The sequence below is a fragment of the Prunus avium genome, chromosome 7 (genome assembly GCF_965620075.1).
Source record: "Prunus avium chromosome 7, drPruAviu1.hap1.1, whole genome shotgun sequence".
NCBI classification, from domain to species: Eukaryota; Viridiplantae; Streptophyta; class Magnoliopsida; order Rosales; family Rosaceae; genus Prunus; species Prunus avium.
The window spans coordinates 38957146-38984242 of NC_142290.1; the positions used below are offsets into that span (position 1 = coordinate 38957146).

At 37.6% G+C, this 27097-nt stretch overlaps 5 protein-coding genes across 5 annotated transcripts; 2 read left to right on the forward strand and 3 right to left on the reverse strand.

Annotated features, from left to right (window-relative positions):
• Positions 1 to 1220: 1220 nt before the first annotated feature.
• Positions 1221 to 2885, forward strand: LOC110756822 (UDP-glycosyltransferase 74F2-like). The gene is made up of 2 exons (XM_088244788.1): positions 1221 to 1892; positions 2001 to 2885. The coding sequence occupies exons 1-2, from the start codon at positions 1272 to 1274 to the stop codon at positions 2799 to 2801; spliced, it is 1422 nt and encodes a 473-aa protein (XP_088100914.1). The 5' UTR covers positions 1221 to 1271; the 3' UTR covers positions 2802 to 2885.
• A 2989-nt stretch (positions 2886 to 5874) lies between these two features.
• LOC110756868 (UDP-glycosyltransferase 74F2-like) lies at positions 5875 to 7538 on the forward strand. The gene is made up of 2 exons (XM_021958344.2): positions 5875 to 6558; positions 6667 to 7538. The coding sequence occupies exons 1-2, from the start codon at positions 5938 to 5940 to the stop codon at positions 7468 to 7470; spliced, it is 1425 nt and encodes a 474-aa protein (XP_021814036.2). The 5' UTR covers positions 5875 to 5937; the 3' UTR covers positions 7471 to 7538.
• Positions 7539 to 8879: 1341 nt separating this feature from the next.
• LETM1 (LETM1-like protein) lies at positions 8880 to 14519 on the reverse strand. The gene is made up of 14 exons (XM_021958345.2): positions 13733 to 14519; positions 13328 to 13640; positions 12973 to 13119; positions 12796 to 12884; positions 12603 to 12695; positions 11894 to 12020; positions 11570 to 11634; positions 11247 to 11421; positions 10720 to 10914; positions 10528 to 10575; positions 9898 to 10044; positions 9729 to 9811; positions 9373 to 9488; positions 8880 to 9244 (listed from the first exon to the last, which is right to left on the reverse strand). Exons 1-14 carry the CDS (start codon positions 14284 to 14286, stop codon positions 9165 to 9167), a joined length of 2232 nt encoding a protein of 743 aa, XP_021814037.1. The 5' UTR covers positions 14287 to 14519; the 3' UTR covers positions 8880 to 9164.
• A 641-nt stretch (positions 14520 to 15160) lies between these two features.
• Positions 15161 to 17077, reverse strand: LOC110756917 (small ribosomal subunit protein eS24z). The gene is made up of 5 exons (XM_021958408.2): positions 16919 to 17077; positions 16672 to 16713; positions 16151 to 16321; positions 15488 to 15574; positions 15161 to 15346 (listed from the first exon to the last, which is right to left on the reverse strand). The coding sequence occupies exons 1-5, from the start codon at positions 16991 to 16993 to the stop codon at positions 15305 to 15307; spliced, it is 417 nt and encodes a 138-aa protein (XP_021814100.1). The 5' UTR covers positions 16994 to 17077; the 3' UTR covers positions 15161 to 15304.
• Positions 17078 to 19156: 2079 nt separating this feature from the next.
• Positions 19157 to 25000, reverse strand: LOC110756915 (integrin-linked protein kinase 1). Its single transcript, XM_021958406.2, has 12 exons — positions 23951 to 25000; positions 23567 to 23641; positions 23358 to 23462; positions 22683 to 22768; positions 22205 to 22325; positions 21796 to 21875; positions 21471 to 21533; positions 21238 to 21353; positions 21032 to 21117; positions 20550 to 20674; positions 19732 to 19863; positions 19157 to 19501 (listed from the first exon to the last, which is right to left on the reverse strand). The coding sequence occupies exons 1-12, from the start codon at positions 24383 to 24385 to the stop codon at positions 19495 to 19497; spliced, it is 1431 nt and encodes a 476-aa protein (XP_021814098.1). The 5' UTR covers positions 24386 to 25000; the 3' UTR covers positions 19157 to 19494.
• Between the last annotated feature and the right edge of the window lie 2097 nt (positions 25001 to 27097).

The following is a 27097-nucleotide window of genomic DNA, read 5'->3' on the forward strand; positions in this document are numbered from 1 at the left end:
CAGATAAAATCATGTTTTAATTCAATGTTGTGCACCAAAACCAAAATATACAATACACAATTTGGAGACTTTTTTTAATTGCTATGGAATAACTTTAGTCAATTTGGTGTGAGGCATAGAAGACAAGAAGGGATTAAAAAAACCCTAAATGTTGCAGTCAATGATAGTATAAAGCAAAGCGTGTAAGGAATCTTAAAAAGCTATGGACCACATAGTTGAAAACAAAACCAACTGATATGTATTCAAACATGCAGAATCACTTACTGTATTTAGGAGCAACACCACCCTAACGAAAGTCAAACTCTTCCATCACTATCAGCCAAAAAGACAAAAAACCCAACTATCCCCAAAATGAAACCCTAACCCTTAATTGTACCCAAATCACCCCAAATTTCGAAGCTTACATACAAAATTTCTCACTCACTCAATCACTACTGTAGCAAATTGAACTCCAATGGCTGCCTCAGAAGGGTCAAGGTCGGTTCACTGTATGAAAGATCGAAAAGTGCTTTCCCCCTCTCTCCAATGCTAAATTGGATTTTGTTTCGTTCAAAACGATTAAAACTCGAATATACCCCTCACAACAAGAGCACGTGCTACACACACGGTCAAACTCGACGGATTCTGTTATGGCAAGATCTAATTGGAACTATTTGTTCAGTGAAAGGATGTAATTGCCTCAAAAAAAAAGTTCATGGACCCAATTATAATTGAGGGTAAAGTTCAGAGACTTCTACAGTAGAATTTAACCACTTAATTAAGTGGCCCATCCCTACCATAAGCATCATGCTAATCAATCACGATGCTTGCTTTTTTGCTTGACCCAACAACTAGCTAAGAGTGAGAATGAGAGTGAGAGCGATGTGATGTGTGTACTTACAATTAATGGAGGGGATGGGCAGGACCTGAAAAGCTAAAGCTAAGACAAAAAGATTAGCATCATGCTAATCAATCACGATGCTTGCTTGCTTGCTCCACCCAACAACTAGCTGAGAGTGAGAATGAGAATGAGAGCGATGTGATGCGTGTACTTACAATTAATGGAAGGGATGGGCAGGACCTGAAAAGCTAAAGCTGAGACAAAAAGATGAGGATTTCAAGAATATCTATCTACCAGTCTTGTTAGGTTACATGTGATTGCGATTTAAACCTACTCAAAACGGAATGCCCATGAATGAACAGTACTTAGTTTGTATACCATGTATATATATATCTCCATTATTCACAGTGCACAGCACAGCCACACCCTAAGTTTTAGAGAGAGAGATCAAATGGAAGACAAATTTAGAGGCCACATCCTGGCAATTCCTTATCCTTCTCAAGGTCACATAAACCCCTTGCTCCAGTTCTCCAAGATCTTAGCCTCTAAGGGCCTCAAAGTCACTTTAGCCAACACCATCTTCATCAGCAAGTCATTGCCGCTCAAATCAATTGGCTCCGTCCAATTCGACACCATATCCGATGGCTACGATGAGGAAGGCTTTGCCCGAGCTGAAAGCATCGGCGCTTATCTAGCCCGGATGGAAGCCGAGGGCTCCAGAACCCTAATCGAGCTCATTACAAAGTACAACTCCTCACCCCACCCTATTAATGGCATAATATATGATCCATTTTTGCCCTGGGCTCTGGATGTAGCCAAACAGTTTGGTATAGCGTCCGCTGCCTTTTTCACTCAAACCTGCACCGTTAATTACATTTACTATATGCATTATCATGGTGGTGATGCTACTAGTATTCCCGGTTTGCATATGCTTGAGCCTCAAGACTTGCCGTCCTTCTTTTCTGCTCCCGCTTCATATCCAGCTTACCTTGAGATGGTTTTGAACCAATTTTCAAATCTCCACGAAGCAGATTTCATTTTTGCCAATTCCTTCTACAAGTTAGAGCAACAGGTACGTACGCGTGTAGGTGTCCTCCTACATCCCTTCATTATTCATTATATAATTATATTTCCTTTCATTATAACTATTAGCTAAGCTAACGTATTACATAACGTACAGGTTGTGGACTCGATGTCAAAAGTTTGTCGTATGTTAACAATAGGGCCAACCATTCCATCTACTTACTTAGACAATCGCATTGAAGACGACAAGGATTATGGTGTTCATCTGTTTAAGATAGACTCCGTTTGCAGCGACTGGCTCAACAGCAAGCCACCAGGATCCGTGATATACGTGGCCTTTGGAAGTATGGCCAATCTAAGCCACAAGCAAATGGAGGAGCTTGCATTGGGGTTGAAGGGAAGCGGCTTCTATTTCTTGTGGGTGGTCAAGGAATCCGAACAGGCGAAGCTGCCACCCAACTTCATAGAGGAGCTGGAGCTGGAGAGAAGTACTAGTACTAGTGAAGATGGTGGTAAATGCAAAGGGTTGATAGTAAGATGGAGCCCTCAGTTGGAAGTTTTATCAAATGAGGCGGTGGGGTGCTTTTTCACACACGGTGGCTGGAATTCGACGATTGAGGCACTTAGCTTGGGAATGCCAATGATTGTAATGCCGCAGTGGACGGACCAGCCCACTAATTCGAAATTAGTGCAGGATCTTTGGAAGGTTGGGGTTAGAGTGAAAGTTGATCATGATCATCATCATGATGCAAATAATATTACTGATGAGAATGGGATCGTAGCAAGAGAAGAAATCGAGAGTTGCATTAGGAAAGTGATGGAGGGGGAGACAGCGATTGAAATGAAAAAGAATGCTAAGAAATGGAAGAGCTTGGCTATAGAGGCTGTCAGTGACGGGGGCACTTCGGATACCAACATCCATGAATTTCTGTCCAAATTGGCAACCGCAGCTGCTTAATTCAACTTAATTAAGTAATCAATTGTTATTCTATTTTGTTGCTGCAAGCCTTCAACTTTATTATTATTATAACTATTTTATTTATGTCCACATATATATATATATATATATATAAATTTTACTGGAAAGTCCCAGATATTATTTTAATGGCTCTCAAATGCCGAAGAAACTGAAACAAAGAAATTGACAAAATATTAAAATTCAGAATATTTTTATCTATTTTTTTATTATCTGTCGCTCACGACAAATTGGTTTCTCTGTCTCTCTCTCTGGATATTTTTATCTAAACAAAGCAAAGCAAAGCAAGCATTCAAATTTTGGTATTAAGTTTCCATCGTCGGAGTGAAGTGGATACAAACACACACAGACTGAAATGGTGATCAATCAAGACTGAACCTCACACTATCACACACACATGTACACAAGTAACACAACACAACTGGAAGTGGAAGTCGATAATAACGTGAACGCAAGGCCCATCTGTCTATGCCCATCTGCCCATCTGCCCATCAGCAATAACAGATTGACATGTGGATGAGTTGATAGAGAGACAGAAACACAAAGGGAGAGATAGAGAGAGAAAGTGTGGACGGCCAAGGAAAGAAGAGAGAGAAGGGAATAAACGAAGAGAAAAGGCTAAGGAAAGTAAAAGGAAACGAAAGGGACGGTGACCGTCTCTGTACTCTGGTCGGAAAGCTACTAATTTGCTTGTTTGCTTGCATGGGAAAGATCAAATATGCGATGTGGAAGATGGGGCCCACCTCAACCAACCTTTTCTCATTTCTTTTAGGTTTACTCGTGTGGCCCTCCTTCAATTAGTACTACTTTTTAATTAATAAATTTTTGTTTTCAATCATCTGTACTACTTATATATATATTATTATTATTAGGGAAATTTGCATAAATATCACTTGAACTTATAGGCATGTGCGTTATTATCACCTGAACTTTTAATTTTAATTTTTAACCACCTGACTTTTGTAAAGTGTAGTAATCCACCACCTACATATAACTCTGTTAAAGCTTCCGTTAAGTTTAAGGGCATTTTCGTCAATTAACTATAATTATAAATAATTATAAATAAAAAAAGTATATATATAATAAATTATAAATAATGTTAACCTAATTATATCAGGCCTCTACATAACCCCTTCAACGTGAGTACTCAATTGCTTAAGTATTCCTATTGTTATGCAAATCATATTTCATTCTCATATGGGATGAGACTAATAAAGGAGTATTATACATTGCCGGTGATAAGTTCCAAATTAAACTTTGGGACATGGACAATGACAATGTGAACCTGGTTTTTTTTTTTCCTTTTTCCGCATCTTTCCCTGTAGATAGCATTAATTATGTGATGGATAAGCATAGTTCCATGCCATCCAACACTTATTGAGCTAGTGAGATCAGGTATGTCAAGCCCTCAAAAAAAGGACATTCAAAAGAAGAGGTGGTCGAGGTGGTCATGGTGTTGTGCGGCTGATTTTCATATATAATCATCAGATTATCAGACAAGGGCACAAGCACAACAAGTTTAGAAGGTGTCAATTTCTGCCATCACCATAAGATTATGACCTTCAGCACCTGTTGAACGTTTATTTTATTTTATTTTTTTAAATTTTGTATTTTAATAATTATTTTTAGTTATTATTAATTAATGAAAATACCCTAAATTTAACAGAAAATTTAACGGAGTTATATGTAGGTGGTGGATTGCAACACTTTATAAAGTTTAGGTGGGTAAAAATAAAAATTAAAAGTTCAGTTGGTAATGACGCACATACCTAAAAATTCAGGTGGTATTTATGCAAATTTCCCTTATTATTATTTTGGTCGAAAGTACGGATTATTTATAAGCAATATTAAAAAGCAAACTAGGTATGTGCCAAAAATTAATTGGGAAAAGGAAAAAAAGAAAAGAAAAAAGACGACCCATAAAATGAAACCCACCTGAGGAAAGAGAAAAGCCCATACTTTATCTTTTGTTTATTTAATTTAGACTGACCATCGTTTCAGCAAGAAAGCTATGTGCGTGTGCATGTGGGGGGGAGTATGTATAATGTATGTATGTATGAGGATGAAGACGAAGAAGCAAGAAAGAAATACAAAAGCCCAGGCCCTGACTGCTACAAGAAACAGCCCAGTCAATATGGGCCTTCTCCGTCCACATAAAAGTGCCATTAATAGCATTTCCACGTTAGCAGTTTAATCCAAAGGCCTTTAGGCCTCAAAAATTATTTCCAGCGCAGCAATCCAGTCCTGGCATATGGTGGGCTCCACCAAGCTTGGGCAGGCCCGAAGACAAAAACAGCCCGAGTTCTTGTCTGAGGGTGATGATCTCAGTGCTGACATCATCAACGTAAAAAAAAAAAATTTAATCGAAAAAAAATTCAGAAATATATTTTTTTTATACATACCTAGCAATTTATTATTATTATTATTATTATGCTCATACATATAAACAAAATTATAATAATTGCATGGGTTGTCATGACAATGGGTGGAACGACTCTTAAATTAGGATTAGCTAGTTAAAAAACAGAATGAAATGTTGGCAAGTAGAAGGAAAGCATGCGTAAAGAGACGAGAGACAACTAGAGATGAGAGAGGAGAGGGTGCCTGCCTTGTCAATTATTGGTTACATAATTCTATCTATCCATGATGGAATGGACCACATGTGTTTACTTTATGGATTCATTCACCCTCAACTCAACTTCAATTATTGTATGCCTAGTTTGACAATAAGAACACATGATCAATAATTTACCCATTTAATTAAGTGGCCCATCCCTATCATTACCATCATGCTAATCAATCACGATGCTTGCTTGCTTGCTTGGCCCTGAGAATGAGAGTGAGAGCGATGTGTTTACTTAATAAGAGACGGGCATGACCTGAAAAGCTAAAGATGAGACTAAAAGATGAGGATTTGGAGAAACCTATATATATTATATGTCTATCTACTAGTCGTGTTAGGTTACACATGTGATGTGAATGCGATTTAAACCTACTCAAAACTGAATGCCCATGAATGAACAGTATTTAGTTTGTATACCATGTGTATATATATCTCTCCATGATTCACAATGCACAGCACAGCCACACCTAAGTTTTTGAGAGAGAGAGAGATCAAATGGAAGACAAATTTAGAGGCCACATCTTGGCAATTCCTTATCCTGCTCAAGGTCACATAAACCCGTTGCTCCAGTTCTCCAAGCGCTTAGCCTCTAAGGGCCTCAAAGTCACTCTAGCCAACACCATCTTCATCAGCAAGTCATTGCCGCTCAAATCAAGTGGCTCCGTCCACTTCGACACCATATCCGATGGCTACGATGAGGAAGGCTTTGCCCGAGCTGAAAGCATCGACGCTTATCTAGCCCGGATGGAAGCCGAGGGCTCCAGAACCCTAATCGAGCTCATTACAAAGTACAACTCCTCACCCCACCCTATTAATGGCATAATATATGATCCATTTTTGCCCTGGGCTCTGGATGTAGCCAAACAGTTTGGTCTAGCGTCCGCTGCCTTTTTTACTCAAACCTGCACCGTCAATTACATTTACTATATGCAGTATCATGGTGGTGATGCTACTAGTATTCCCGGTTTGCATATGCTTGAGCCTCAAGACTTGCCTTCCTTCATTTCTGCTCCCGCTTCATATCCAGCTTACATTGAGATGGTTTTGAACCAATATGTTAATCTCCACGAAGCAGATTTCATTTTTGCCAATTCCTTCTACAAGTTAGAGCAACAGGTACGTACGTGTGTAGGTGTCCTCCTACATCCCTTCATTATTTATTATATAATTATATTTCCTTTCATTATAACTATTAGCTAAGCTAACGTATTACATAACGTACAGGTTGTGGACTCGATGTCAAAAGTTTGCCGTATGTTAACAATAGGGCCAACCATTCCATCTACTTACTTAGACAATCGCATTGAAGACGACAAGGATTATGGTGTTCATCTGTATAAGATAGACTCCATTTGCAGCGGCTGGCTCAACAGCAAGCCACCAGGATCCGTGATATACGTGGCCTTTGGAAGTATGGCCCATCTAAGCCACAAGCAAATGGAGGAGCTTGCATTGGGGTTGAAGGGAAGCGGCTTCCATTTCTTGTGGGTGGTCAAGGAATCCGAACAGGCGAAGCTGCCACCCAACTTCATAGAGGAGCTGGAGTTGGAGAGAAGTACTAGTACTAGTGAAGATGGTGGTAAAGGCAAAGGGTTGATAGTAAGATGGAGCCCTCAGTTGGAAGTTTTATCAAATGAGGCGGTGGGGTGCTTTTTCACACACGGTGGCTGGAATTCGACGATTGAGGCACTTAGCTTGGGAGTGCCAATGATTGTAATGCCGCAGTGGACGGACCAGCCCACTAATTCGAAATTAGTGCAGGATCTTTGGAAGGTTGGGGTTAGAGTGAAAGTTGATCATCATCATCATCATCATCATGCAAATATTATTACTGATGAGAATGGGATCGTAGCAAGAGAAGAAATCGAGAGTTGCATTAGGAAAGTGATGGAGGGGGAGACAGCGATTGAAATGAAAAAGAATGCTAAGAAATGGAAGAGCTTGGCTATAGAGGCTGTCAGTGACGGGGGCACTTCGGATACCAACATCCATGAATTTCTGTCCAAATTGGCAACCGCAACTGCTTAATTCAACTTAATTAAGTAATCAATTGTTATTCTATTTTGTTGCTGCAAGCCTTCAACTTTATTATTTTATTTATGTCCACATATATATATATATAAATTTTACTGGAAAATCCCAGATATTATATAGTACACATCACACACACGCAACCCCTAAACTAAAATATTATATAGTACACATCATCACACATACATACAATCCTTTTTCGCAATTTGTTCCCTCTCCAACCCCTAAACAAACTATAATATTTACCTACATATATTAGATTTCTCAATCAAAAAGGCAATATTGATCGAGTTTAAACTTGACAGTAAATAAAAGAGCAGCATAAATACAGAAATAACAAATTTGACAAAAAAAAATAATACAGAAATAACAAAAGTAATATGAAAAATGTGATCAACCAAACTTTGTTGTTTTTGTTTTTTCGCCGACACAAAAAGTACAATGTGGCGGTAAATTAATTTTTTCGGTCAAATATTTGTACTTTTGTACTGGCCGGTCAAGACGTTGATCTCTAGGTAGGACTAGCTAGTCTCTCAACTACATTGATCTCTAGGTAACATTAAGATCCGATGATGATGACATTGATCGGGCCGAACCAAGGTTGCCAAGTGCGGACTTAGAAATTTTTTTTGGGATGGGTTAGCTAGCTTAATATTTAAAGCTTTTTTTTCTTTGCATTTTAAATCCGTTCTTGGCATCAACCAATCAAGCTTCTAAAATGTAAAATGCAAACATATAAATAATTAACTTTCACATATATATATATATATTAGTTGTAAACATAAGAACAATAGAATTAGGTTAATATATTGTTCCATTCTTGAAAGAGAATACAAATGAACTTAAAAAAATAATAATTCTCTAATATGTTGTAGTTAATGGTGGGCATATAGGTTTTTTTTTCTTCTTCAAAAACGTTTTGCTAAAGGCAATAGATAATTTCACAAAAAACAAAAAGGCAGCACACTTTGGTGGGCTATGTAGATATAGGTTTATTATTAGTTGTTCTTGAAAACTTACTGGGCCAAAGCCCACCACTTTGGTTCTGCGCATTGCATGCTTACAAGAATTCTTTAGTGAGGGCTTTATATATGACACTTCGGTGAGGTACTATCTCTTGATTATTGGATCAAATTGGTTAAGAATTCTATAATGAGGGCTTTATATATGGCATTTAAGTAAGGTCTTATCTCTTAACCGTTAGATCAAATTGATTGGCCTGATTCAACATTTAAGATATAGGACCTCACCTAAGGGGATATAAGACTCTCACTATAGAATAATTCTGCATGCTTAATGCTTGCTTGGGCTACCAAAGCATGATGCCCAATTATAATAATCAAATTATCTCCATATTATAATCGGTGAAGAAACAAACCTTGATCATAATTCATTAGACATAAACATTAGTTAAGCCAGCTGCATTCATTCCGAGCCCCACAAAATATTGATATATTTGCACTGTGACTGATGGATTTTATAGAGTACTAAACTAATCGTCGCATCACACGTCTCTTAAACCGGGGGGCCTCAAAAGCACTTGCGTTGCGTGTATATGGAAAAACGAAACCTGGAGAGTGGAGCTAACCCAATCCACTCCACACCATTCAGACTTCAGACATAAACAAAACCTATCAATATTATATTATATATATCATGAATGAAATCAGTCAGTGACTCATCTATATTCCCTATCCCTCCTCTTCAGCTTGGTTTGCATCTTCTGTCCGGCTGCCCAATCTGACAATGTCTTCCACAAGAATTTTCCCATCTGTCACAGACAAGGATAACAACATTCATCTTCGTGAATCAATCAATCAATCAAATTAACTTTAAGGAAAAATCATCATCATCATATTAGATTTAGATTCCTAAAAGTACTAAAAAAAATTCACTCACCTTTATCTTTGGAAAGGTTGCCTATGAGTTCTTGAACACCCTCCTTGCCTAAAGTATTCTTCAAGTAGTTCGCAGCAGCCGCGACCTCCTCAGGAGTTACTTTCCCATCAAAATCCCTGCACACATATTGTAAACCTCATACCCTTAACTAAATGGACAAAATGCCAATACGGTACCATCCATCAAAGTTGAACATTACTAGTATCCCTCAAAATGAGTTTTAAAAAAAAACTCAAACCAACCATAGATTGAAAGAAAAGATGGATTGCTTCCATCCACTAGAAGTATGGTTTCTAAACAGAACTCATAGGAAAAGAAACCCAAAGAGGAAACAAGATTTAAAATCAAGAGCTCACCTGTCAAGTAATTGCCAGCGATCACCAATATGCGCATCTACATCATCAATTTCCTTTTCAAGATTTTGAAGCATCGCATCAACCTGTGATACACAGAAGAAAAGATAATCCATCAAGTGAACGAGGGTAAGTATGTTACAAGTAGATAATTCGGGATTGAATATCTAACCTTGTCTATGAGCGCTGATGAAACCTCATCACCTTCAGCCTCAACAGAAGTACTGTCACTTTCATCCCGAGCAGCTTTATATGCCTTCAAGGCATCCTTTTCACCATCTGTACCCTCTTTCTCCACCATGCTATTGTAAAGTTCAATCTGGAAAGATCAAAAGAATCAACTTAAGCAAAATATTGCCAAAGACAACGCATTTGGACTAAAACAAGAACATACAGAAGTATTCTTCTGACTTGAACATGATGCTGAAGACAGCGTTGCATGCATGCATATAATGTGTAGAAGACAGCTCATAAGTAAATCACATTAAAAGTTAAAAAGTCGTCAATCTACACATCCTTCAAACTAAAAGGGGCCAAAGCATAGTGAACATCAACATCATCCACATTCTTCCAATACATGCACAGTACAAGCAGAAACGTGGAAATCAGAACTGGAGACAATATTTGTGATGTATGGTCCTTCTGATAAACTGCAAGCAGTTAACCCTCCAATGCATCTGCATATATCGATCGAGCGGGGGAAGACTAGCATGCATACCTATGGTAAGGGTACTGAAGATAAATGATTCCATCTTAATAGATACCCAATATAAACTAGGAGCAATTAAAGGTTTTAAATTACCTCCTTATTGACAAGTCTCAGGAACTCTTCACGCTCCCTACTCACTGACTGAAATAATGAGTCAATAACAGAAAAAATTAAAAACTGTTAAGCCATAGTGTAGATGATAGTGCTTGAAAATTTGGAAAATAAAAATGAAAAAAGAACAATCAACAATCATAATCATTGAGAGTTATTAAGTCCAGTCCTTACAGATGCAGAAGCCAGAACAGCCAATGCACGACTTATTTCGCAGAGCTTCTCTTCCTTTTCTAGTGTCCTTGCCCTGGCTTGTTCTTGTGCTTCTTTTGCTGTTGGAATAGTCATCTCTTTCAATGCCAAATCCTCTTCACTGGCTTTAATTTCCTTCATCCTGGCTTGCTCTTCTTCCTCTTTCTCTTCCTCCTCCTGCAATATAGTAATTTAGAATCTCTGAAGCCACTCAGTGCAAATAAAGAAGTGAAGTGTCACATGTTAGATTTAATTTTTCAGGAATTTTCTTTTCATAATATAATAATTTAGAATCTCTGGATGATAGTCATAATATTGATTTCTGGAGTTTTGTTTTCAACATTATTATTTGATTGCTCATACTTTTTTTTTTTTGGATTCCGAATTTCAGACAAGTCCAAAACAAATGCATCAAAACTGGCTTAACAAAATACACACATATTTTCCTCCTGATGAAACACCAATAGCTATCTATAAAGCTATCAAGATAAAAGAAAAAATATTTATACCTTCATCAGTTCTTCCTGCATCTGAAGGAAATCCAATTTCCTCCTCCTTTCAGATACAGAGTCTTCAGATGGCAACGACGTAACACCAACAGTATCCACCACTTCATCTGGCAGAGAAGACAGTGTAGCTCGAACAGCGTCAGCTGGATCCAACCTTCCAGACACAATGAAGGCCCTGCATTACACACATCAAACAAAGACCAATTAAAACTGGCTCCGCTATCAAGATATACACGAAGTGTAAGGCTTCTGAATGCAAAAATAAATAAGAAATAAACAAAACCCAAAAAGTTGGGTATACATTTTATGGAGCTTAAGGATACCTGGAAAGGATCAAAAGCGAAGACGGCATGGAGTGATTGAGAGACAAATCCAACCAATCACGAAGCTACATAGAGACGTTAATGAATTGATGAGCAAACAGAACAGTTTTGATACTAACAGCTTTTAGAAATATAGTTATAAAACACTATTTCATTCTACTTGTTGACAATATAAAAGACCATACAGATGAAGTACATAAAAAAAGCCAACATTTTGTATCCACTGTCAACTACTTATGAGTTGCCAAGTCTAAATGGTATTTGAAGCTTCAACCACCTAATTTGCAAGCAAAGAAAGGAGTATCCGGTCTAAGCATAGTATACCTGCTGGCGCATGTCTTCCACAGAACGCAAACCAAGCATGCCACGCTCCCTACAATCCTCACGAAGCTCCTCTTCTGAAAGGGATTCTACACCTTCTTCTTGAATTAACTTATCATCAGCCTTAATCCTGACCAAAAAAAAAGTTGAATAGCATTAAAAAGGAACTCAATCATCAGTTCCTTTTTAGACAAGAGATTGAAAAATTCTTGCATGTTTGTCTACTTACATCAAATGTAGCCATTTCAAATACCGATTAGGATAGTAGCATTTTCAAGGCAGGAAACCTTTCATCAAATGCTCTAAGAAGATGGTATATATTCTCTCCAGAAGAAGAATTTGTATTTCAAACGATTTACTAGAGCTTACATTAGTGAAATATGAAAAAGACATCAAAAACAGATAACTAAGTAAATTTTTATAGAAGAAGTGTTTTGAAATAATCTTGCCTACTCGTAAGTAGGATCACAAAGGATAAATCAAGCACCACACTCTGCATTATAACGAACAGTGTACATACATGTTACCTTCTGTAGTACACCTTGCCATTCACCAGTCTAATTTTTCTAACAATCAAGCTTAAACAAAGGCAGAGTGAAGAGCCTAATAAATAGCTTTGATTTTACATTCACTAAGTTTTACTACTTGTTTCTAAAGGAGGCAGGCTACAACAAAATAATGTACATCTAATATGGAAAGATATGTATCTCACCGACGTAGTCTTTTTCGGAGCATATATCGCAAATATGCATCTGTTCCATAAGGACTGATATTCATATATTTGCACATATTTACTAACCGAGGCCTGAATGAAACAGAAAACAGAGAGCCATTAACTTCACTCACAATTACGTCCGCATTACAGTCAAACAGTAAAATGTTAAGCAATCATGATAAAAGATAACCTGCTGATGTTATCAAGGGTAAGCTCATCATTAAACAACTTAGCAAACCCCAAGATCTCCTCGTTAGAAACCCGTGCACCCGTTCTAACCTACACTTAGAAATAGACAGGTAAGGATAACAGAAAATATTGGAGAAAGAAAACATGGAAAGTGGACCAATGAAACTGAATTCCTCACCTTGTTTAAAAATTCATCAAGATCTTCTGCTGTTTGCTTAGTTTCTCCACTCCTTGAGTTCTGAACTTCCTTTGCCATTTCCTTGGCCGTTTCTTGAAGGAACTTAGCATATTCTATCCTTGCTTTTAGCCTCCTTTTCAATGCTTCCTACACATTGAAAACTCAGGTGAAACCAAACATTCTACAACGAAAGGGGAGAATGGAAAGCCCCAGAAACATACTATATTTGAATACGAAATAAACTGTGTACATGTATCTCCTAAAGAAGAGGAAATAGAATACAGAGATGAAGGCTACAGAACAAGTAACATACGCTGAGTTCGAGCTAAGACCATTACAAATTTATAATCCCTACCTCTTCCTTCAATTTGTCTTGAAAAGTTGATGGCAACATGTTGGGGAACAATTTGAGGAATACTGGCAGCAAAAATTCCATGAAAGGAACAACTATGAAAACGGCAAAGGGAACTAGCCTAAAAATATCAGCTGTTGTGCGGGTTAGCTGTTGTTTCTCCCTTCTAGAGAGAGTCTTGCCACGGGCAAGCTTTAGCAGCAATCTTGAACAGATCCTTACATCAACACCCAGTAGCTTAAAACCCAACCAATAATGCTGCAATGTTGACACAATCTCCGTTTTCCAGTGAACAAGTTTTTTGGCCCAGTCCTCCCTGCAAAACAAACAAAGATGAAACCATGCTGAATAAAAGAGATAATGTACGGGAAATGAATGAAATGATAAAACCCCATTAAACATTCTAACCTGCTCATGGAAGCCACAGCTTTCAAAGCAGGACCAATCCCCAAGAAGGTGGCCCATACTTTCTGCAACATGGGTTTGGCAGACTTGTCCTTCTGAGATTCTTGCAACTTTTTGGCCTTGGCGGCTTTTGCAGTACTCAAACCTTGGACAGCTTGATCGCAATCCTCTGGAGAAGCCTGCTTTTTCTTTTTGGCAGCCAGACGTTCGTTCTCCTGATCATCAATCGGTTCCGTTTGTTTAGCTGCCGCTGCTGCTGTGGCAGCTGTGGAAGCATTTCGAATCGACTGTGACATCCATCGGTGAGATATACCCACCGTTGTCCCTGAGATGAACCCTAATCGCCTAAATTCGTCTTTTGCTACTGAAACTTTATCATCGCCATCATCATTGTTACCCCTATGCATATGCATGATGATGCTGCTGAAACCCTTGGACTCCGATTTCTGAGAACCATGGTAGTGCCCAAGCCACTGGAACCCAGGGGTTGTGCGAGACGAAGCCGTCACATAGTCCGTGACGATTCTCTTCCTTCTCAACATTGCTCTCGAAGCCATTTCCCAATTTCACTTTCAGATCTCCCTGGAAATTTGCCAATGACCACTGAAACACATAATCAACTGTGGCAAAGAAAAAAAACAATGCTACGATGCCACAAGGGCTCCTGGCGTTTCGTGTTTTAAAGAAACCAATGGATTGAAATTGAAACGATTTCCAAGAAGAAGGTCAAATTGAAACTCTTGAAAGCTTGGTGTTTAGGGGTTTAGGGGTTTATATAACAATATAATAAATAATTTTAAAGAGAACCAAAACTGACCGTACCAACCAAATTTTTATCCTCTAGCCATTTTGCGCAAACCAAACCAGAAAAAAAATAATATCCAACTTGTTTGACAAGAAAATGACGCCGTCAAGTAACAAAATTACAAGACTAGTGGCGCTAGCGACTCTCTCGATAAGAATTCGTTTCACCACAACAAATTTATCTCTGCGTAAAATCAATTTATATCATGTCACTTATAAAATACATAAATTTAGTGGCCTAGTTCTATTTGCAATGAGCCCAGGTGCAGTGTTTTTTTTATATATTTTATATATTTTTTCTTGACAACATTTCTGTGAGTTGCATATGAGAATTTAGGAAAAACTGTGTCGAGTCTTCTCTGTTGTTTACATTCTCTCCGCCGTTGACAATTAATTGAAATTTTCACAAAAACAAGAACATAAAATTATGTGACTAAATGTATTAGTGGCGAAAAAATATAATGACTAATCTTCGATTGCAACCAATTCCGCAAATAAAAACTACAATGGACGCATTTTGGCATATTCGGTCCGAGATTCTGTGTGGGCTCTTTTCACCACTCGAAGTCAAAAAGCGCAGTCGATATAATGGGGATAAGAAAATCCAAAAATAAAATGCTACAAAAATCAGAAAATTAGCCTCAACTCAAACGTAAAAATTAAAATATCCAAAACTTTTTATATTCAGTGACAAAAGAAAAGGGGGAATGAGACAGAGGTTGATGTAGAAACATGGTGCGAACACATGCAAACCCCAAACTACGTAGAAGCTCATTTCTTCTTCCCAGCCTTGGCAGCATCACCAGCCTTGGTCTGCACATAACAATGCAATTCAAGAAAACGTTACAACAAAAGAGTGAAGGCACTGCGACACTGGAAACATACAAAGGCTCCAAAAAGAAAAATAGTGCAAGCTTAGCATGTGCCGACAAATTTAACGACAATTTTCATTACCTTCTTTACTCCGCGGATCTTCTTGGATCTGTTCTTCCTTTCCTTGAGTTGCTTCCTTGACTTTTCCACCTTTGTATCCAGTCCGTTCTGCAAAAGTACCCAGGGTTGAGTTTGAGAGAGAGATTTATAAAGATCCAAGAGATATTCCCCTAAGGACATGCGCATCTCAAGCCAAACCAAAAACTGATTGTTAAACTACCCCAAGAAGATGCATATGCAACAACTAAAAGATACCTATTCACTGAAATCAGAGCATCATCATTTGACACATAACCAATGACTGTTAACTTGGGAAAGATTGCAAAGCCTGATTTTGCAGCATTTAAAGCCAATACTTGCCCGAAGCAGAAGTCATATATTTCATATGCAGCCAAATGGATTCATTCAAATTCCAGAAAATCTTTGGACAGAAGGTGAAAGAGGATCAAAATAAACTAATCTGCAGACTCAAAACAGATGCACCCCCCTTCATAACCCCTTTGTCCGCAGTTGATCTCTACAGTTAATGAATAGCCTCAAAGGGACTTTGTATCAAATTCATGCTATAAATAAATAAAATCCAATCAATGCACATTTTGAATGACTACATAGATAAACATAGGTCCATGCATCAAAAAATGCATTATACATCTAATGGGCTATTGAAAAAGAAGGTAAAGTTACCCTGATCAGCCTGTACTTTGGCTCATACTTCTTTGCATTCTCAACAGAATCATAGATCAAACCAAAACCAGTGGATTTGCCCCCTCCAAAATGGGTGCGGAACTTGAAAACAAAGATGGAATTTGGATCCTTCACTTCATACAACCTTGCTAGTTTCTCCTTCAACTCCGCCTTCATTATGACAGGAAACAGAAAATTATTTTAAACCGACAGAACAATCCACTAAGCGAGAAGAATGTACAACTCACAATATTTAAAGAAAGATTAGTAGCACAAGATGCTGGTATCAATAACGTCTAAAGGAAGATTATAGATAGATAGTGAAACTAAAAACGGTTGATTATACAGTGCAAGCAAAACCTCCAAACCATTGTCTAAGTCTTTAAACTTACAAATAACATAGCACATTTAGCATAACAAAGCTATAGTTTTGATTCGAGTAGTGAAAATGTTAACCTTAACATTAGAAAATCAAAGGCCCATTGAAAAAGAAAGCGAGAGCTCAAAGACAGAGAACAAACCTTGGAAACATTCGGTCTTCCTGGATGCAGGACATCGATAACCTGCACCGGATAAAAAAAAAAAACTAAAAGTTAATATACCATTTCAGTGTTAACATACTATGCTAGATGCACTATTCCAGATCGGAGACCCGTCGAGTTCGAAATTCAATTTATAACATAGGATTGTTTGGTTAGTTTCTTTCTTTCTTCTTTTTCCTACGTATTTTCTAGCTGACCAAACAGGACTAGTTGGTAGAAGACTTACGAATTGCTTTCTCGAGAGAAGACGGTTGGTCATGAACTTCCTCGTACGGATCGTGACCGCTTTGGTATCCGCCATCGCTGTGTCTACTCTAATCTCAGAGTCTGCGCCTCCGCTCTTGTTTGCGCGTTTGCCAAGGAGGAAGACAAAGGGTTTTAGGGTTACTACTAGTAGACTTGCGGTGGATATATTGGGCCTCCGCTCTCCAAGAAGCCCAGCCCAACTGATTCCGAGTGGTTAACGCAAATTACTTAAGACACCCCACACCTTTTAATTCTAACTTTATTTATTTATTTTCATTTGTTAAGTTGAAAGCATGATTTCCAGTGGGAAGTAATATATCTTTGGGTTAATTAAACTGAGAAACTGTGCTGTGTGTGATGATGACACATACGGATACGAAACAATGAAGCAGGGAAAGCGAAGAATATCATAAGATTATCAACGTCTGTATAATCATGGATAAGTAAATATAATAATATGTACATACAAGAAAATAAAAAGATCATTTTATTTTTGGAGCTTATGGTAATTAATAGGACGACCACATCCACAGAAGAAGAAGAAGAAGAAACTTCATTTCATTTTGATGGCAATGCGGCAGCAGCTGCAGTGTGTGATTCAACCAGTATGGACCAGAGGACATGCACATCTTCGCATGGACAGGATCTCACATCCTTGTACAAGATATATATCCCTCTACCTGCATTAATTGTCAAATGAGAGATTACATTACATACATACATGAACACATGACAAATTTATTAAAGACAATGCGATTGATTGATTGATTGATCGATTGATTTCAAAGCAAAAAAGCATACAAATCAGTACAGAATTGATATTGAGATATATGGAGAAATGTAATGCATCTAGAAAGAAAAAAAGGGAAGATAAAAAGATAAATGGGAATAAAATGAATTACGCTTTCTGTGGGTCGAGTGTAGACGATCCCAGAGCTTCTTCAGTGGGGAGACGAGGGACTGAAGCCACCCCATCCCCATAGGCGTATATATTTTAACAAGTACTAGTTAGGTTAAGGACTTAGAAGAAGAGAAGAGAAGAGTATGGTGTGGTGGGTTTGAAAATTAAAGTTGAGTTGGAACTTGAACTTGGAAGGAAGGAAATGAGAATAAGCAAATTAAGGAGTTGAATTTTTCTTTAAAGTTTAAATAATGAGTGAGTTTGGTTTGCTTATATTAGAGACGAGACGAGACGAGACGAGATGACAAGGATGATACTGCAGGAGGCCAATCATACAACAAATATATATGACTATTGTTGAGGAGTCTTTGTCACAGGCACCCTTCTCCCCCCCCCCCCCCCCCCCTGCCTGCCACTAGTACTAGCAAAGAAAGAGCTAATCTGATGATTATAATTACCCAGAACTATTCTTCTTGCAAACCCCTTTTCTCAATTTCTATTTCTTTCTTTCTTTATTTCTTTCACACTTGAGGCTATGCTTGTGCCTCAAGTCAAGCCTCTGTTTTTATTAATAACACACACCACTGCACTCTTTACCCCTTCCACTATGATATATGTTACTTTTATTTTATCAATGACAATGTCTATTTCCACTGTCCACACCCACCCCACTCCAACCACTTGTGCAGTTGTAGGGTTTTTTCTTGGTGTTGTGTCGTCAAATACAAGTATGAATTAATAATGTATGATCCAGGCCAGGAGGAGGGGTTAACTTAGTGATAAGGTAGCAAGCAAAGCAGTCTTACAAGCAAGACCTTGGATTGGTTCTAGTACTTCTATTAGTCTTCCTCTTCACCTTGAAGCTACCTTAATTACCCTACCTTACTACCATTACAACAACAATTAATATATGGCATAATGGAAGCAAGCTTGCTTTCGAAAAGAAAGAAAGAAAGGGCCAGCATATACATATATATATATATATATACACACACACACTTCACCTGTCTTGATTGGGATTTTCAATCTCCATGACAAGGCAAGCAAATAATTCCAATGAAATGAATCGCTTCTGTTCCTTCCTGTAGAATGGAAATGGACCTGAAACAAACAAGGCTATTAATATTTATACCGCCCGGAGGAGAGGGAGAGGAGGGGGGCTTCAAGTTACAACCAAGCTCGTGACAATGTGGAAATTACAAGAGATAAAAATTAGAATGCGCTTTCTTTAATCCTCCACCAACACTCAAACACTTGTCCATGTTTCAATTTATTTCAAGAGTACGTAAACTTGTTCAACAACTGCAAAGTCAAGTGTGGTCATTGAAGGGATTCATTCATTAGGATGCAATGATATTTTTATGGTTTACGAGGAGGAGGAGGAGTACATAATTATCTGCGGAGTACATAATTTGTAAACAAATTATCTATAATCAAGAATACTTTTTCATACATGATTTTGATTGATACATAGAAAGTAAGGAACTGTTCCAGCTCCTTCGCATTGCAAGCAAACCAAGAATATGCAACTCTCTATGCTGACGACCCAATTCATTTGTCCAAATCCAAAGCCCCAGACCACCGATCGAGTCTACCCCCAAGTCCTTTACTATATTCGTATTCCTTCCCATGGAACTGAACTCACTGCCTCTTATTTATTTCCTGCATGTAATCCAATCCAATCATATTATCATGTATTACAGTGCGTCAGAAAATGAAAAACAAGCTATAACAACTAACATATTATCTATAGTCTCATCCAAAACGCATCTCACTCTGAGACTGACTTATACAGAAACATTGATATTGTCGATGCAACATTCTCTCCCCTTCATTTTAATATGTACATGAAACCTACATCTTAGGATATTATAATTAGAAGAGAGACGTACCAAGGAAGTTTAAACGTGTCTTTCCACCATCCCTGCTTTGAGCAATTTGCAACTATCTTGTCCAACCGCACAATAATCTCAGAGAAAATTGGCCTAACAACAGGTTCTGGATCCCAACATTCCTCAATCAACCTGCACACATACCATAGTGGCAGTGGCATCATCAATTAAGCATCAAAATCCTTCTTTCATATATAATAATGAGAAACAATTATTGCATCATACTAAGTAAGTCATCAGAGATACTCTTCACAGTCAAATATTGTGTAAAACTAGAAACTTTCGACATTACCCTGATGATGCTAAACCTCAAGATATGACTTGACATGAATTCTTGTATATATGTCAGACTAGAAGAAGACTTAGAAATTTCTGAAAAGATAAATCTCCCAATGACAGTCACTGAGATCATTTGTGACTTGCAAAGGTACTGGTGATCTTATTAGTCCATGAAGGATACAACTACAGATAAGAGTTTTCTCTTCTTTCAAAGAAAAAAATGAAATCCATACCGAACCTGGATTTTGATAAGCTATCTTGCAAGGAAAAGAATAAACACATGATAACAGGATGCCAACTGAACAAAGTCCAGGTGTCTAGGGCATTACATGCTTTATTTTGAGTTGTTAAATGGCTTTTGTATTTCAACAAAAAAGAAAAAGAAAAAAAAGGGGGCTCTCGTAATTGGAACAACAAACTTCCATCAACTTTCCCAATAATTTGGACTGAACTGAATTTAAAAGCAGACATCTGAACTGATAAATTGGAATACCTTAAGCTGTAAACAATTTGATGACTTATATTGAAATCAAACTTACTCTTTTAGTACAGGGGGATAACTTTTTGATTTGGTCCTCAACTGCGGTCTTGTTCCTTCCAAACACATCAGGTTCACAGCCTCTTCTATAGGCTTGGGATGGAATGGTTGTATTCCCTCAATCATCTACACCCATATAAAGACAAACAAGGAACAAGTTTAACACTTCATTTCCAGCTGATAAACAACTACGTTATTGTTGTCTGCATAACATCTTCCGTGAAAGGTAGAAAGCAAAAGCCACACACAAAGTGCCCCAAAACCACAAATGTTTTAAAATCAGAATCAAAAGTCAGTGTCTGCACGAGTGTTACATTGACACAGAAGTGCTTTGGGGAGAATGTGAGTTTACTTGAGTATGTGATGTATTTACACGAGAGTCAGCATATCTAACCCCAGGAAAGTAAAAAATCATTTAGCAGTGCTAAACTGACAATGAATTAATGTTTAGAACATGATGAAGATAGTAAAAAGGAAAGACACCTCATATAATATGAGACCGAAAGAATATGCATCCACACTTCTGTCAAAAATTTCATTCTTGTAGATCTCAGGTGCCACATATAAACCTACAATGAAAGAGACAAGATATAATTTCTATCCTCAAAGACAAGGATAATTTTATATTAGAGTGCAAGTGTGAGAGATGGATCCAAGGCAGGAAGAGGTTTAGTTGTACAAGAACTTACTTGAAAGGTCAGCCCAAGGCTGTGCTAGTTTTGCTTTGTCAGGTGAAATTTTTGACAACCTTATCAAGCCAAATCCAGCTACCTTCAATTGACCTCCATTATCGAGCAAAATATTTCTGGCACCTTACCAAAATTTCAAATATTAAATAACCGTACATACTGACCAGAACCATAATAATTCAATAGCCAATTGTTACAAAAATTACATCAACTTATGCATTTGGTCATCTTACTTTGGCTTTAAATCGCAGTGGATTATTGGGTCTGGTTTACATTCATGAAGATAATTCATGCCCCTGGAAACAGAACAAGAAAAGAAAAATGTCATAATGTAAACAAGCCAAAACAAGCTACAGAAGTGTTAGAAGGATGAACAAACTTGAGGTACTCATAGGTATGAATCATATGATAAGATTTATGTGCTTGTTATATAACCAACAAACTTTCTGAAATGTTTATAAGCACATCTATGATGTCTGTAGGGTGAAATCTCTATTCGAATGAAGACCGTAAGGCTTTTAAAAGAATAATTGGTAGAAGAAAAAATAATGTACATGCCTTGCAATGTCAAGAGCAAATCTTAGGGCTTTTGATGGGGATAAGCGCCCTTTCTTTTGAAGATAGCTTCCCAAGTCACCCTGAAAGATCACCATCAAAGCATTGACAAATCATGGTTACGATATTTAAGTATATAAATGTGTGTGTGCGTGTTCATGACATACGCTACTACTACATAAACACAAGTCCTCCATTATCAACCAAATGTATTGGGCCTGTTCCTTAATCATGACTGACAACATAAATGTATGCACCTCTAAAATGGAACATCTTTCATGGTGTGTACCTAGCCATCCCACTACATTATCAGAACCACTCTATTTGGCACTAAAAAGTCTACAGTAGATCTGAACTCAAATTTTGGTGTACGCACATGTGCATGAGAGAGAGAGAGAGAGAGAGAGCTTACTTTCGGATGATACTCTGAAACAATCATCATGGGTATATTTTGGGTAACAGCACCAACAAACTGAACAACATTAGGATGCCGAACCTTCTCTAACAACTCCAGCTCATTTTTGAAAGCATTACTGTTTGATTTAAGAAAATATGAAGAATAAAAAAAAAGTATGTGTCACAAAAAGTACATAGAAGTCTATAACACCATATCACTGAACTAATGGCTTCGCAACTAACTAAGGAGCAGTTCAAAGAGTGACAAGAATATATGATTTTTTTTATTTATCAAAGACAAGAATATATGATTTATATATTAGAAATAAGTATAATACTACATCACCTACATCACCACAATTTTGAATGTTTTACCCAAAGTTATGCTAACAGATACTAGATAGTAGATTGTATGAGTTCATTAGTTAAGTAGTTAATTGTTAACGACACAGATAATTAGGCAAAAAATGGGGGTGGGGGGATGTGAGACATACATGCTTTCAGGATCTGAATAGCTTTCCTTGTCAAGTATCTTTACAGAAACCTTGGTACCATTCCATTTAGCCACTTGATACGTTCCCTGTTGAGGTGGAGAGAGAAACATATCTGTAATCTGTCTAAATATATTAAACATATATTTGATAAGGAATTAAAAATAACGAAATCCATGGGTAGTGTAGCTCTACCCCGATAAAATTGCATGCAGCCCTTGTCTCCTCTAGAGATTCATCAAAACAGCAAGGGTTTCCTCATTTATTTAGAAGATGGTAAATTGTGAACTTCTCAGGAAATTAAGAGTTTCCAGTCCATGATATGTATGATAGTGTTTAAAATTGAAGGCAGAACTTTTTATTTTGGTACAGAAAAGAAAGAATTTTTGTCTTTGCAATACATAATTTCTTCTGAAAAACGTGGCAAATCCTAAAGTCAATCTGATATGGCTGATATATTATAAAGCTTATTAGCATAATGACGGAAAAGAGACCTTTGTCAGTGAACACTTTGAAATCAGTTCAAGAATAAGGGACTCAGACTTTCAATTTTCTCATATTGCTTATGATGATGGAAATGCAGAGAAACTGCCTTCAAGTCACCCTAAAACTAGAGACATGACATACCATTACTACTAGAGCAGCAGGAATCTATAAATAGCAGAGAAAGGGGACAACCTTTGAGATACCATCACTCTTTCGAACTTGAAGCTCTAACGGATTGAGCTCATACTCAGGAACTTCTCGAGGATTTGCAACAGTCATTGGTGTCTTCCTGACTTTCTAAAAAATAAAAACAGAGAATAAAAATTGGTGAATCTGCATCCACCAGCAGGCAGGCCTGGAAATTTCAATCACAGAGAAGAAAGAAATTGATAGGACTATACCGGTACTTTGGCTCCACGTGCCTTGAGAATATTGTAAACTTCTGTATTCCCATAATACTTAGCATCAGCAGCTGCCTGTCCACATTGAGCACACTTGATATTCAATTTCCTCCAATTATAATATATAAATTATAATATGGAAGCTGCAAACATGTGTTTTTCTTCTTCATTCTCTTTATATCAATAATAATCTAATGACAATTTATTAATTTAAACAAACACTGATCGACAATTAAACATAAGAAAGAAAGAAAAAACATCTGCATTCATAGAAGCATAGGAGGATGAGGCAGAGGTTTTATAATCAATCGGAAGGATAATTGATTGACCGCCGACCAGACCAGGCAAGAAAGAAGGAGAGTATAATATAAATGGAAGTAGTACCGTACTGCCCCAGCGATCACGTGCATCGATATTGGCCTTGCGGGTAAGCATGAGCCTAACAACGTCAACGTGACCCTCGCATGCGGCTATATGGAGGCCCGTACGGCCATCCAAGTCGATGCTGTTGACGTCGACGCCTTGATTGAGGAGGTCCTCAACGCCGTTGACGTCGCCACGGCAGGCAAGGAAGAGGAGTTGCATGGTGGAGTCGAGATTCTCGGGGACGGAGAGATCGACTTCGTCTTCATCGTCGTGGGAGGGGCTGCGGCGGATGGGGTCAAGGGAAGACTGCCGGCCGAAGCTGAAGCGCAAGTTATTCCTTCTCGGGTCCAGCGACGACTGGCGACTAAACTGGCGACTCAGGTTCCGCCGCAGAGACCCCGTCGAGAACTGCCGCGATATCCCTCGCTTCAATTGCGCCGCGATGTGCTCCATGTTTAATTCAAATTAATGCAATTACTCTTTCTTTCTGAGTCAATGGCAATTGCAATTGCAATCTTATAGTATTTCAATTGCAAATGCAAATGCAATTGCAAGTCAATTCAATTAGGCGCATGTAGCAGGTAGCTGCGGTTAATATTAACGTTTCTCTCAGCAAAAAGAATAACAGGATAGATGCCAGGTAGCTAGCGACGCGTAATCATCCTTTTTCATGACACAAGGAGGAGATTCGTCTTCTTCTTGGATCAACTTGTGGAAATCAACAATGAAAGAATGAATGAATGGTGGTGGTGGTGGTGGTGGTAGGTGTGGTCGGGATCGAGAGCTTGTATGGGGATGAGCCCAGAGGGGGTGAAGCTCTCGATGCCGATGGAGGAGGTAAGGAGGAGGAGGAGGAGGGAGGAGGGGGGAGGAGAGGGTGTGAGTTTGTGGGGTCAGAAAATGAGAGGGAGAGAGAGAGAGAGAGATGGTTGAGATCCGAGTGACGCGCGCATTCAACAAGTAGAGAGAGAAATTCTTTGGGCGTGTAAGACGCGGCAATGCCAGTTTGCTTCAGTTTCTGTTATTCACGTAATTAGAGTATTCATCCTGAAACTGAATCTTGCTTTGTTTGCAAATACTAAATAGGGTAAATTGAAATAAATACTCGTATTAATATCTATATATATAAAGCAAAAGGCAGAGAACGGTGAAACATTCAAAGTACCAGAAAATGTCTTTGGTTAATTCAAATATTAAGAATTGAAATTATTAATTTAATAAGGATTATATGGTAAATTCACAATTACAAAATTAAAAATAAAAACAAAATCAGATAATGGATCCTACTTTTATAGAAAATAATTATCCTTTTTTTTTTCTTAATTCTAAAAACAAAACAAAAAGAAAACCAATTGGCACACGCGTGAGCGTGTGGCAAGGGGCTAGTTATCTATATATATAAAGCAAAAGGCAGAGAATGGTGAAACATTCAAAATACAAGAAATTGCCCTTTGTTAATGCAAACATTAAGAATTGAAATTATTAATTAAATGAGGATAATATGGTAAATTCACACGTTTTCATATTTTAAAAAATTAAAATTAAAAAAAAAATCAGATAATGAATCCTATTTTTATGGAACATAACTATCCATTATCTTTTTTAATTCTAAAATAAATTTAAACTTAAAAAAAAAAAAGTCTCTCACAAACACGGAAGTGCGTGCAAAGAGGCTAGTATTATTATTATGGCTATGATATGAATGAATATCTGGGGGTGGTTGGATTTTCTTTTTCTTTTTCTTTTTCTTTTCTTTTCTTTTTATGGATAAGTTATGCATATATTAGCTATTTTTGCTCTCTCTTCTCAGAGAGTGAGAATCAGACAACTTACAAGTGTGTATTGAAAGGGATTTTGACATGTTTGTTTGTTGAGTGATAGGGATGGGATGATGGCAATATCGCACCTTTATTATTAAAGTAGAGCTGGAGTTGGAGCCGGAGCTGAATGAATTCCATGCGTCGATCATCAGTTGTCCACTTGTATTGTAATTTCTAGGTCAATGGATCTGACCGACAAGGTCAAACCTTGGATTTATTGCACACAAGTTGAACCAAGCTGTCACTTATCATCATCAACATTTTCTCTTTTCTTAATTTTAATGGGGAAGTTAACATTATATAATACATTATACATACCATACCACCAGTGGCAGTGTCCACTGCCATCTGTAAACAATTTTAGAGACATCATCCATCCATCCATCCAGATCCACCCAGATCCACATGATTCATGAAACAATCAGTCTGAGAAAGGATTGCAACAATCTTTAAAGTCCCCTTTTTTTTGTCTCATCCACTTTATTTTGAGATGTGAATATATAGTTAAACCAAATAATACGATTCAGCAATTATTGAGACTCGACTCACTCCAATCCGCTTCCGTGACAATTCCATCAATTCTTATTCCACCACCAAAAAGAAAAAATAAAAAAATAAAAAGAAATGTTATTCTATGTTATCGCTATCCACCAAACCAAAAGGAGGAAAATCCAACTATATCTCATCCTAATCTAACCATGTTCAACGTCTTATATTTTAGGATTTTAGTGCCTGCCTAATTCTGATTACTTTTAAATGAAATTTTAGTGCCTGCCTAATTCTGAATAATACTTATTATTAAGATGAATGAATTTGATGGTTGATTGATTGGCTGCTCTGTTCTCAAAGTGAGGAGAGACCCACCTTTGGAAAGCAAGAGCAACCATATCAATTATTAATTAATCATAAAAAGTAATATTAATAATAACTAATCTGAAATGTCTGAAAGAACATTACCAAACAATAACAACTAACTGTGTATATAATCTACTCAGTGTGGGTTGGCAGCACAGGTAAACTTAGGGAACATTACTATAGCTATAGGAGACACAACACAGTTAAACTTACCTTCACCATCATGAGTGAGATCAAATCAAATTAGGTGAATTTCCATTCTAACTGATCAAGTCAAAGTGTTTCTCATCACAGAGTCCCTTCACTACAACCCCTCCCTACAACTCATCAAAAAATTCAAACAAGGCCAATGATTCACATATCTTGATGCGTACACGTACACGTACCTGTTCCTTCTCAAAGCAAACTAAACTAAAAACATCTATGATTTCTCTGACGACAAGATTTATGCATCTTAGAAAGTTAAAAACATAAAAAATAAAACAAAATA